Below are 12,186 nucleotides of genomic sequence, written 5' to 3' on the forward strand. Positions count from 1 at the left end.
TGGCTATCTACATGATTTAAAATCTATCCTTTGAACATTTTAAAATGAATTACTAATGATCATTTTTAACTGTGAGCACCAGAGGTATAAGAAGATCACTTCAATAAAAAAAAAATTTAATGTTACAGCTAGTACATGCTTTACACGTAAATAAATAAAATCTATTGTTTTCTAAGTATATAAAATGCATATTTTGTAATACAAATAAGGAAATGGCCAAACAGAAATTAAGTGGAATATTGCATGGGCATATGAGATCTTATATCATTCTTATACAGTAAAAGCCTAGTTCTGTTTAATCTTTATCACAACATACCACAAACTTTATATAGTTCCATGACAGCTTAAAATGACATGCAAATTTTATTTCTGACAGCCAACAGCAAAGACTAAACATATATACTATGTTATTAGTATTATGAGACTGCATGACAGACTGATTACTATGGCAGTATTTCTCTGTATATTCTGGTGTTCATTTACTAATTAATTAAAATTCCTTTACCTAAACCTGTAATACAATATTAAAGAAAAAAAAAGAAAGAAAAAAAAAAAAAAAAAAAAAAAAAAAATTGGAAGATATTGGAGCGAGGCATTTATGAGAGAGAATCCACATCCATCTGTTGCATGGGTTCATTTTCTCCCACCGAAACCTGCTGGGGAACATCGAGGTGACTCTGGCCTCCCCAGGGGTCTCGGGCAAGGTTCTCTGGGTAGTGAGCTGGTATGTGAGTCTCTTCGGACTGAGATTCTAGCACCCTATCTTCAGAAGTATGCAGTATTTTGGGTTCATCATGTTTATAGTGGTCATTTAGAGGGGGTGGTGGTTCGTAACTTGACGATACTGTAAAATGATGTTGATGGTAATTGGGTGGTGGTGGTCGGAATTCATCGATCATTTCCTCTCGGTAATCCTCCTGCATGTCGTGCATATATTCGTGCTTTTTATCGTACTGATACTCTTTCATCTGTTGACTATGCTGGTACTGCTCGTAAACCGGATCCTCAATGTATTCCGGTTGCTGGTCCTGCTTCCGTTCCTGGTTCAAGTGCTCCTGTGAAGGCGGCTTGTATGGAGGAGGGCTGTGGCGGTGATAGGGATGGTGGTGCTCATAGTCGCTCAGCTGCTTGGGCTCGGGTGGGCTGTGCCTCTGCTCCTGATTCAACAGCCTTTCCTTCTCAACTGACACATCCACCACCTCAGTTGAAGCTGGAGTTTCCATGGCAGAGACTACATCAGGATGCACAGGTTCAGACACCTGGGTACTTGGAGGAGATACGGTCTTTGGTGGTTCCATCAGCACGTCAGGATCCACAACTCTGATGCTATTAACAACCTCTGGAGAGGTTCTCGGTTTGTCCACTGGGGTTATGGAAACAGAATTACTTGGAGTTTGCTGAGACTCTATCGGAATCACTTCGGCAGAAACCTCTGCTTCTGGTTCAGAAGATGATTTTGACTTTGGTCCTGGGGTGGCTGGTTCAGGGACATAATTCTTCAACTCTAAAAGTTTTGCCAAGCAATCAAGCAGTGGCGCATAATGGTCTTTTGGAACACACAGTCGAATTGCAGTCTGTAGGAGTGAAAAAAAAAAATAATAATAAAAAAATAGATATTACTTAAAATTATTCATATTCTTAAAATGTACTGATGGTAAATTACTGAAGTACAAGCTAAAACATCACTGTCTTTATCTGCGTGAGATGGATCTGAAAAATGACTAGGCTATTGTTTTAATAAGTGTCAATATGTTATAATCAAACACCAAACTTCACATGAGTCACTATACAGTAAGTATAAATATTAGTTCAATATTTCCTCATCTGGAATAAATTACAACATAATTTCTCTTAAACTTCATACATATAAAATAAAAACTTCTTTCACTCTACTTTTAACCTTTGAGAGAACTGAAAAAAAAATCCGAACTGAACTAGCAATATGACCATGCCTAATGAATCAAGATATAATCCTTGCACATAATAAAATGTATACACCACTTTACAAAATTAATTATGAATAAAATACAACTACACTAGTAAGACACTGTTCCCCTAAATGCCAATAAAGAATACCTGTAGTTAAATTTCACTGAAGAAAAAGGAGAATGGGTTTAAGAGTCACTAAAACTGGGATTTGGATGCTCATAAGCAACAACCCGTCACAGAAAAATCCTCACACTTGCCTTCAGTTTGTCCCAGTACGTAAAGCGGTCTTGGAAGATGTCTGTGAAAATAACGGAATCTGGCGAGTCTTTGTAAAATCGCACCGTGTCCCGCTGTGAAGAGAAGAAAAATTGTTTAGATAAAGCAAATATAATATTGATCCTTCACTTTTTCAACCCAATAAAATACTACAAAAGCAAAATTTCCATGAATCTATAGTTGAAATTTTCAAGAAATACAGGCTGCTTTAAAACATGAAATAACAAAAAAAACTAAGTTTATTCATTCTAGTTAACAGATGAAAACTCTACACCCTGCCTCTTATACTTGCAAACTATACAAACAACCCCACATCTATCAAAGCTTTATCTATCTCTCTGTGAGGGGAACCAACAACAAATATTTAACCTCACATATCATGAAACACTCACTTATTCTCTCTCTCTCCATCTCTCATTCTAAAATACAAGCACAATATAACATCACTTTCAATGCATTAAAGCAATACCACATGATAGAGAGCCTCCTTGGGAATAAAAGCATCTTGCACAATGGTGAACTGGATACTCATGGGCCTTCCATACTCTTGCGGCTTGTGCTCTGGAGGTGGCATCACCCAGAAGCCGCTGGCACTCATACCCTGCCCTCCTCCTCGTACATAAGGGGCTATGGAGAGTCAAATAAAATGAAAGTTGCTTATCTTGCCTTTCTCTGGGTGATCCCTAAGAGTCAGTCAGTATCTAATATAAGGAGGTTGCAGACGTTCACTATCATAATTAATTGTTTCACCCAACATTTCTTAAATGAGTACAGAATATATACCATATGATTCCAAATATTGCACATTATCTAGAAACAAGTGTTTATTCAAATGCTGCTGGCAATAGGTTGTACTTACATACAATAATCCCTATACAGGGTGTGTAGCTAGCATCATTTGAACCTTTCATCTTCATTTCGTACTCGAGCTGAGAATCAATATCCCGCAGGCTCGGCAAAGGTGGTGAAAATGGATGTGTGTGGTACCTGTAAGTAATAAGCACAAAAATATATTTTTTTTAAATATCAAAAGGCTAAATACCTTTCAATTCAACAGAGTACTTCTTCCTTTGGCCTAATTCCTCAAATTATGATATTACCGCCATTAAGATGGAATGATGCCACTCTAACAACACACTCTCAAGTTGAGGGTTAGTGTTGATTTATTTACATCCCGGACTCATTAATGAATAGCTGATGCAAAGCCAACCAAAGCTAAGGGTTTTCACATTATGGTTACACTAGTTAAGATGGAAATAGTAATGAGGAATAAGTGTCAAGCACGCCACTGATAATGGGCAATCATGGGTGTCATATTGAACAGGGAATGCATGATGATCCTCACCCATCCCCCTCAACCACTCCTTATTCCTTTGCAAGAAACCTAGTTGAAAAGGAAGATGAGAAAGTTGACGTAAAAAGGTGATGATCACTTCCAGGCTACCTGTGTATAGCCAGAACCTCATTCCATCATCTCCATCACACACCAACAGACCACACCCCCCTCAGACCTTATGTGGTATTAGCAATAATCACACCTATTTTCACATCAAACACTTGCAATTCCCTTTTGCATTAACCTTCTTAAATAAAATGTAGGTATCTCTCTCTTTAGTATAAGATATACATATAAACTATATAGCAAACCACTGGATATTACGGTCCTATTAAATAGGATATTCTGCGTCACCATTCATTGAATCATTATTCATCTTATTTTCCTGGTCCACATTATCGACGAACAGCAGGGATCCCCTGCAGATGAAACTCTTCATAACATAACTCTTCTTGAGGGAAGAAAAAAAAGGAAAAGAAAGAACACTAACTTTCCCTTGAAGCTGCCTACCAGCCAACTAATGAGAGATTCAATTTCTCCATTTCTGCATACAGCGCTTGCTCCACTGCACGACCCTTTTCCCCGTCGCCCAGACGACATCTGACTGGCATGGCATGAGACACAATCAAATCTGAAACAAGCAATCAAAAACCGATTGAGTAACTTGCTTTACTCGAAAAGAGTTCTCACAGTTATAACAACCTTTTCATAATTTGTCTCCAGAACACACAAGACTTACTATGAAGAACACAAGAACAGCACAGAAGACTTACTATGGTTAGTGACATCCCACTGTCCGGCCAAGTAACCCACCACCTCAGAAGTAGTCAGGTGAGCGTGAATGTCTATCATAGCCATGGCTGACGAAGACATAGTCACTGTAAAGGGCTGCATTCGACCAATGGACTGGAAGGAGGTCAGCTCAACCATTGTATTCATGTCACTAGGGGGAAACAAAATATATATATATATAAATAAATGAAAAAAGGTTACCATGTCTATTCACAAATTATATATTCAAACAACATTTCGAAATATTCTAGTCACTCTTCCACACACCCACACCCAGAAATTGAAAGAAAGAATGAAAAAAAATTATCGTCAGTTTCAGAAACCGTAAAACAACAAAGAAAAAAACAAATACTCACTGGTTCGGATGCCTGTTGCCAATGAGCTCAAATTCCACGATCTCCTGCTCGTGAGGGCCATCGCTATCGCTGTCCGTCATCTCTTCTTCATCTGTATGAAAACAAGCGAAGCACGGTAAGGCATATCAGGTATATCAAAATGTATAAATGTGAGTATCATTGAGCATACATAATGTGGATGTAGATGTGTGTCTGGGTACTTAGATGTGCAAGTGTGTGTTCTAATACACAGCTACTCACTTTCAAAGACTCCAGCAGACTCCATATCAGGTGAATGAAAGATAAGGTTCCTGCAGCTGCACAAACACACACACAGAGACAGTCACAAAGGCAAATAGACAGACAGAGATAGATAGACAGACAGACAGTCTATCTATGTCTGTCTCAAACAAACAAACAAACACACACACACACACACACACACACACACACACACACACACACACACACACACACACACACACACACACACACACACACACACACACACACACACACACACACACACCATCAGATCTGTGACACCTATTTTGGATCATAACCCCAGATATCCTTCATATAACATTCATACAAAACAAAGAGAGAGAGAGAGAGAGAGAGAGAGAGAGAGAGAGAGAGAGAGAGAGAGAGAGAGAGAGAGAGAGAGAGAGAGAGAGAGAGAGAAGAGAGAGAAGAGAGAGAGAAGACAGAGAAAGAGAGACAGAGAGAAAGAGACAGAGAGGGAGAGAGAGAGAAAGAGAGAGAGAGAGAGAGAGAGAGAGAGAGAGAGAGAGAGAGAGAGAGAGAGAGAGAGAGAGAAATCCTCTTAGCCTCCTTGGAAAAGCATAAATCATGGTCAAAAGCCTCATTTGGGAAATTTGTTTCTTTTATCAACAAAATCAAAGAATTACATATATCCTCAACATTCAAAGTATTTTCACTCAACTCTATACTTGCTATAACACTACCAGCTTTTAAGAAAAGGAAAGAACATTATAGCTATCATCTCTTGTGTATTACTTAAATTCTTACCAATCTCCACACCACACCATCTTCCTCTTGCACCATATATCATAATTCATATATTTTAGTCAGTCAGAAACATTTGATGCAAATTGCTATAAATCACATTGATGATGATGATGATGATGATGATGATGATGATGATGATGATGATGATGATGATGATGATGATGATGATGATGATGATGATGATGATGATGATGATGATGATGATGATGATGATGATGATGATGATGATGATGATGATGATGATGATGATGATGAAAAATCACTGTTTAGGGAGATACAGCAACTTGTGACAACAAATACATATTCTATATCTTTATCAGTTTACTAAAAAGATACTGACATAGGCCTAAGCAAGTTGAATTACTAGTTATGATGTTGAGAAAGTCAAACGTATTAATCCCTTTATAAAATAAATATCAAATAAACACAATACAATCTGTCAGCGACAATTCACATGAGAAAGGAATCAGTATAAAATCATTTATACTGAAATGAATTACTAACTATGTTGTTAAGAAAGTCAAACGTATTAATCCCTTTATAAAATAAATATCAAATAAATACGAGAACAATCCGGGATCTTTAATACAGATAATCAGTTCAAAGGTTAATACATATAAACATATCTTACCCAGTGCCTCGCCTTCCTTCTCGAATTCAATCCTCTTCTGCCTATACCAATTGTTCTTGTAGGAATCTAACTTCTTCCCTCGGTAGCGAACCTGCAAGGCAATTATTGAAGAAAAAAATTAATGCATATTGGAAAGAGAGATAGAGAGAGAGAGAGAGAGAGAGAGAGAGAGAGAGAGAGAGAGAGAGAGGAGAGAGAGAAGAGAGAGAGGAGAGAGAGAGAGGGGAGGAGAGGAGAGAGAGAGAGAGAGAGAGAGGAGGAGGAGAGAGAAGAGAGAGAGAGAGAGAGAGAGTGAGAGAGTGAGAGAGGAGATGAGTGAGTGAGTGAGTGAGAGAGAGAGGAGGAGTGAGATGAGAGGAGTGAGGAGAGAGAGAGAGACAGAGAGAGAGAGAGAGAGAGAGAGAGAAGAGAGAGAGAGAGAGAGAGAGAGAGAGAGACAGAGGAAGAGAGAGAGAGAGAGAGAGAGAGAGAGAAGGAGAGAGGAGACACGAGAGAGAGAGAGAGGAGGAGAGAGGAGGGGAGAGAGAGAGAGAGAGAGAGAGAAGAGAGAAGAGAGAGAGAGAGAGAGAGAGACCAGAGAGAGACGAGAGAGAGACAGAGAGAGAGAGAGAGAGAAGAGAGAGAGAGAGAGAGAGAGAGAGAGAGAGAGAGAGAGAGAGAGAGAGAGAGAGAGAGAGAGAGAGAGAGAGAGAGAGAGAGAGAACTTTCTTTGCAGATTTACCAACACATATTCAGCAAAGCCTTCCTTCCTAGAAGAAAGAATCTATAAAACAACAGAATTAGAATTTAATCCAGTTAACCCATTTGAACAAACCAGACCCACCTACTAGTATAAGTCAAAACTTACAATAATATATCCATCAACTTACATCACAGTCAAAACTACCTATCAGGATTGAGCAGACCTACTGATAGCATAGGCAGAAACACAAGATAATCCATCAACTCACAGACGCCCAACCGCAGCCCGACTTCTTATCCGGATTGACTATCTTCTTGCAATAAATGGCCCACGCGCTTGGTGTCCCAAAAATCTTGCTGGTCTCCTGTGACTTGATTCTCCCATCTGGCAGTAAGTCTCCTTTGAACTTGTTACCCTGAAAGAGTGCAGGACAAACCCAGTCAGCTTCTACACACTTAATGATAGGAAATAACAAAAAAGGAGATCTATTATGCCACACTTTCTAATGATGCATGATGCTGCATGAATTGCCTCCTCTGGCACTTGTACCCATAACATATTTGTTAAGAATTCCAATTGTCTTTTGTTAAAATGCATTTTGAAGGTATTATATATGTCATATGGATCCTTGTATGTGTATGGGCCTGTGTATGTATGTGTGGGTATGTGTGTACATGTGTGTGTAGGCAAAACTGACTGAATGTCTATATAACATTTACAAGTGAACATATAAACAAGAGAGTATGTGCAGACTTATGCAGGAAGCTATATTAACAGGAGAGCTAGGTTAGGATCTTCTTCTACCTTTAAAGGAATGTTACAACTCATAAAAGCTTGTTTTAATAAAAGATAATTTGGCTCTTCTCAAAAAACATATAAAGGTACCTGAAAAAAATGTAAGTAAGGACTTACTCTAATTATATCAACCTTTAGCATTTTGAAAACTTGGGCTGGTGAGGGATTTACAATTGGGCATCAATTGCACTGCTTCGTTTTGAGTAGTTGGTCCCTAAACATGCTTTCTAATGCCCTGACATAAGGGCACGTGGCTTGACAGCTTTTACGTGCCCTAAACAAACCATCAGAACATGGTTCTTCACAGGTTAAGAAAAAAACCTGTTAAGACAAGGAAAATAAGAAATAGAAGCAGAAGTTAGCAAGTGCAGTCAAATCACCGCCAACACATCAATGAATCTGACCATGTGAGGACGCCTCTCCCTCTCTCTGTGGAACTGACTCCTTATGGTATGAGTGGGCATAGGTCTAGTGTGAAAGGTCTCGGTGGGGCCCACCACAACCTTACCAGATAGTTGATGGTCATAAGTCCCTCGCCAGGCTGTAAGACCCGCTCCTTCACAAGAGTCTTCAAGGTCAGACCTCTGCCCGTGCTCCTACCATGAGTCACCTCCTCAACCTCCTCTTCTTCCTCTTCTTCGTCTACTTCCTCGTCCTCATCTACCTCATCCTCTTCCTCTTCCTCCTCATCAATCTCTTCTACCTCATCATCAATCTGGATTTCTTCATGAGTAGAAGGCTCAACTGACATCTTTAAGCTTGCAACTGAATTAGTATTTTTTATCTTTCAACGCCTGAAAATCATTACAACATTAAATTCCTGATGATTTGGCTGGATGTCCGTCGGCGCAGGGTAACGTGGCTGCTGCTCTATTTCACCCACACAAAAGGTAGAACAAAGGGACACCCCAAAGGAGGATCACAGGCAAAACGTAAAAACCATTAAGAAGCCATTCCAAATTAACAAAAGCTTGATGTTGATCTCCAACTACTCAAAATGAAACAGAAACAAAATCCCCAACACAACAGCCAAACCAATTGTAAAATGGTGAAACATATCAAGGAATTAATGGGCAATGAGATGATGTCACACTTGAACGCATACCAAGATGGTAGGCTTTGCACAGTTGCAAAAGGCCTCACCCTAGGTCAATTCTCCTTTATATTGACAATATATCATATAATAATCAAGGTCATAAAACTCAAATAACATTGTCTCCATTTACATGCTTTCCCAAGTCCTTTTTAACAATGGGTATCACAGCATACCTATTTTAGGTCAACATTCCACGTGTTATATCATCTACAGAGAAAAAGGATAAAACATACAACTTATCTCTATCAGTCTTTATACATGCTTAACTACAAGAGAGTGCATGACAAAACAAAGTCAAGACAGAATTAAGTGCCTACATATTTTGCATCTGTACAGAAATCAAATAACATATATACCAACAAAAAACATCACAATAACAGGATAAAAAAAATTCTTCTGGCTTCTTTTTTTAAACCTAATAATAACATTCAAAACATATATACTTGGCATAAAATTAAACAAAATAAGAAAAGGATTTAGCTACCAGATATATTTTCTAAACTCGGCAACACAGATACAACAACTCAGAAACCACTGGGGTTTTTATATGGGAGGACATAAACACAAAGGAACTATTTTAAGAAAAAAGATCAAAACTCAGTTATGGAGAAAAACACTTTTAAGCACCACAGCCCCCACACGCAAATTACATGTTCTTTTATTCAGAGTGTTTACAATAGAAATGATATTTCCTTATGTCAGATTAACTTGCAACTTAATATATGAAAATCAACTTTACTGGGATACAGCTACAATGTAAGAATATGCACAGCCTGGTAGCTATAAGCTATTACCTTCATCTATCAAAATCTCAGAAAATAAAAAATGTAAACATTCAAAACTAAATCACATCATATGCAACATAACTCTCACGCTTGTACACATGCCAAGCTATCTACGACAAGTTCAACAGTGACATTCACGGAAAAGCACGGCCTCAGTCAAATCCTGAGTAAACACTGCCTGCTTGGCTTACCCTTCATCAAAATATCTTTAGCAATATTAACCCTTTCAATCTGGATGATGTGACCATCATGACATGAAAAAAAAATGGCTTGAGGGGTGGATGATGTGCATGTGCTGTCATGGAAAAATTTGGCTGAGGGCCAGAGTAACGGAAAATTGCTGTCGTGAGAATTTTGGCTCAAGGCTGGGGTGACAAATATGACACACCACAAGTGCAAAAAGCCCTTAATGGGTGTTATACGCCTAGGGCATTTAGGAAAAGGCTCTTACATCATTCCTATGATGCAAGAGCCATGACTAGACGAGCACTGGCTCCTGGGATGACAATATTTTCATCCTCAGCATCCTATTCCTGCCCCCTACCCATGTGACCAGCTGTGCAGGTTGCATTGCAGAAAACCTCTTATTAATGACTTTTTTTTAATGACCCAAATAACAAAATGTTATTGTTACTACTATTCCACTGAGATAAAGACTACTTAGGGAGATATGATGACATTCTATTACCATCTGGATATAGCATATCAAATAACAAATATAGACCTTGGAGAGAGAGGGAAAAAAAAATTATAAGGAAAAAGAAGCAATAACATTGCAAAGGGGATGCAAGGAGTCTTGACACCACCCACAAGTGTTCAGGTGCACCTGGCCTACAAGCTGCACACCCATGAGAGTGGACCACTCACCCGGATTTTTGGGCCACACGCGGTCAGTGAAGCATCCGAATCCAAAGGGTTAAGGTACTATCATTTCAATATATATAATATTTATATATATATAATATAAAATAATATATATAATATAATATATGTATAATATATATATAATATATGTATAATATTATATAAAATATTTAATAATTAAAAAATAATATATAATAAATTATATTAATAATATTATATTTAATATATGTATTATATATATACTATAACAAGATTTTCAACACTTTACAGATCCTTATATTTATGCACTAAAAATTAATTTTGATGTTACATAAATACATTTTTTTCTCTCCATTTCTAACAACATGATTTCTATGATGGTGACAAGGATGGATTTAAAGTGAATGAGGAATATGAAGCACATATACATAGATCACAGCATGCAACAAGCAACAAAGGACTGGCCAGTATCTGGAGACACAAACAGCATGAAAGACACAAATCAAAATGTGAGATTAACATTCTTATCTGACTGACACTAAACATCTCTTTGCAATGTAAGGGTGTGTAAAGTTAAAGCAACTGATAGTGATCTTATGGATAGATTTAAGATGAGAGAAATTAGTATATAATATAAATAGTGCAAAAATAATTTTTCATGTATAGAGTAATCTGATGTAACAACGAACTAAACTACATAACATAAACAGAACAATAACATGAAGTGAACAGGAATTTACATCTATCAGTAATGCAGGTTAAGGTATATTTGGGTATAAGGGGCAGAAAACAATGAGATTTCAGTGACAAATATCTACAGCAAGTTGGAGGATAATGTGATCATAAAAAATATATACATATATATCTTTACAACTTGATTATGGAATAACAGGTATAAAGAATTCTGTTTCTTTATTCTTCCTATCATCACAACAACAGCTTGTGTGAATGAAAAAAATATAAATGTCACAATACATAATTAAAAGTAAGTAGCACTACATTAATACCTCTATTAAAGGAAAAGTGGAATTTACAAATCAAAATGGTCATCTATTGCTGTGTGTACACCTGAAACCCAGACTGCTAACTCTGTGAATATTTCACAAGCAAAATTTTCAAAATTGAATGCATGGACCATTCTTCTCTGTTCACAAAATCCCTAAGTATTGTACCACCACCATTCCCACATGCTCAAGTCAACGGAAGTCAGTCCATGGTAAGGTCTGCCTATCTCCCTCAGACAGTAATAATGACTTGTTAGCTACATGATATCTAAAATCCACGAAAGATTTCAAAGTTTCTATATCACCAACACACTAAACAAAATTTGGAGGCTGGGCCAAAGTATTGATTTTAACACCTGTCATGCTTAAAACAGTAATCTAGAAGTCTGTAAAACCTTAAAAGACCACAATGTCTCGAACATGCAGGGGAGCAGCCATCCCCTCAGTAGTGTGTGTCATCTCTTCACGTTGCTAACGTATTTACAACCTCCTCCTTACATCAATTACCCTTAAAGGGAAACTGAGGCTCTCTTCACTGAGAATATCTGGTAATTATCTACAATGGGACTGAGGAGAGATCTAGAAAAACATAATACCACCTACATAAACACAACAAAACTCTTATTACGCACCAGAAATAGTCTGCGCAA

At 37.7% G+C, this 12,186-nt stretch overlaps 1 protein-coding gene across 1 annotated transcript; it reads right to left on the reverse strand.

The window, feature by feature from the left end:
• Positions 1-102: 102 nt before the first annotated feature.
• Positions 103-8,559, reverse strand: LOC119579010 (MPN domain-containing protein-like). Its single transcript, XM_037926699.1, has 10 exons — positions 8,317-8,559; positions 7,282-7,428; positions 6,332-6,422; positions 4,690-4,780; positions 4,315-4,484; positions 4,052-4,172; positions 3,065-3,192; positions 2,675-2,832; positions 2,187-2,279; positions 103-1,574 (listed from the first exon to the last, which is right to left on the reverse strand). The coding sequence occupies exons 1-10, from the start codon at positions 8,557-8,559 to the stop codon at positions 597-599; spliced, it is 2,220 nt and encodes a 739-aa protein (XP_037782627.1). The 3' UTR covers positions 103-596.
• Positions 8,560-12,186: the final 3,627 nt, after the last annotated feature.

Source organism: Penaeus monodon, chromosome 11 (assembly GCF_015228065.2).
Source record: "Penaeus monodon isolate SGIC_2016 chromosome 11, NSTDA_Pmon_1, whole genome shotgun sequence".
Taxonomy (NCBI): domain Eukaryota; kingdom Metazoa; phylum Arthropoda; class Malacostraca; order Decapoda; family Penaeidae; genus Penaeus; species Penaeus monodon.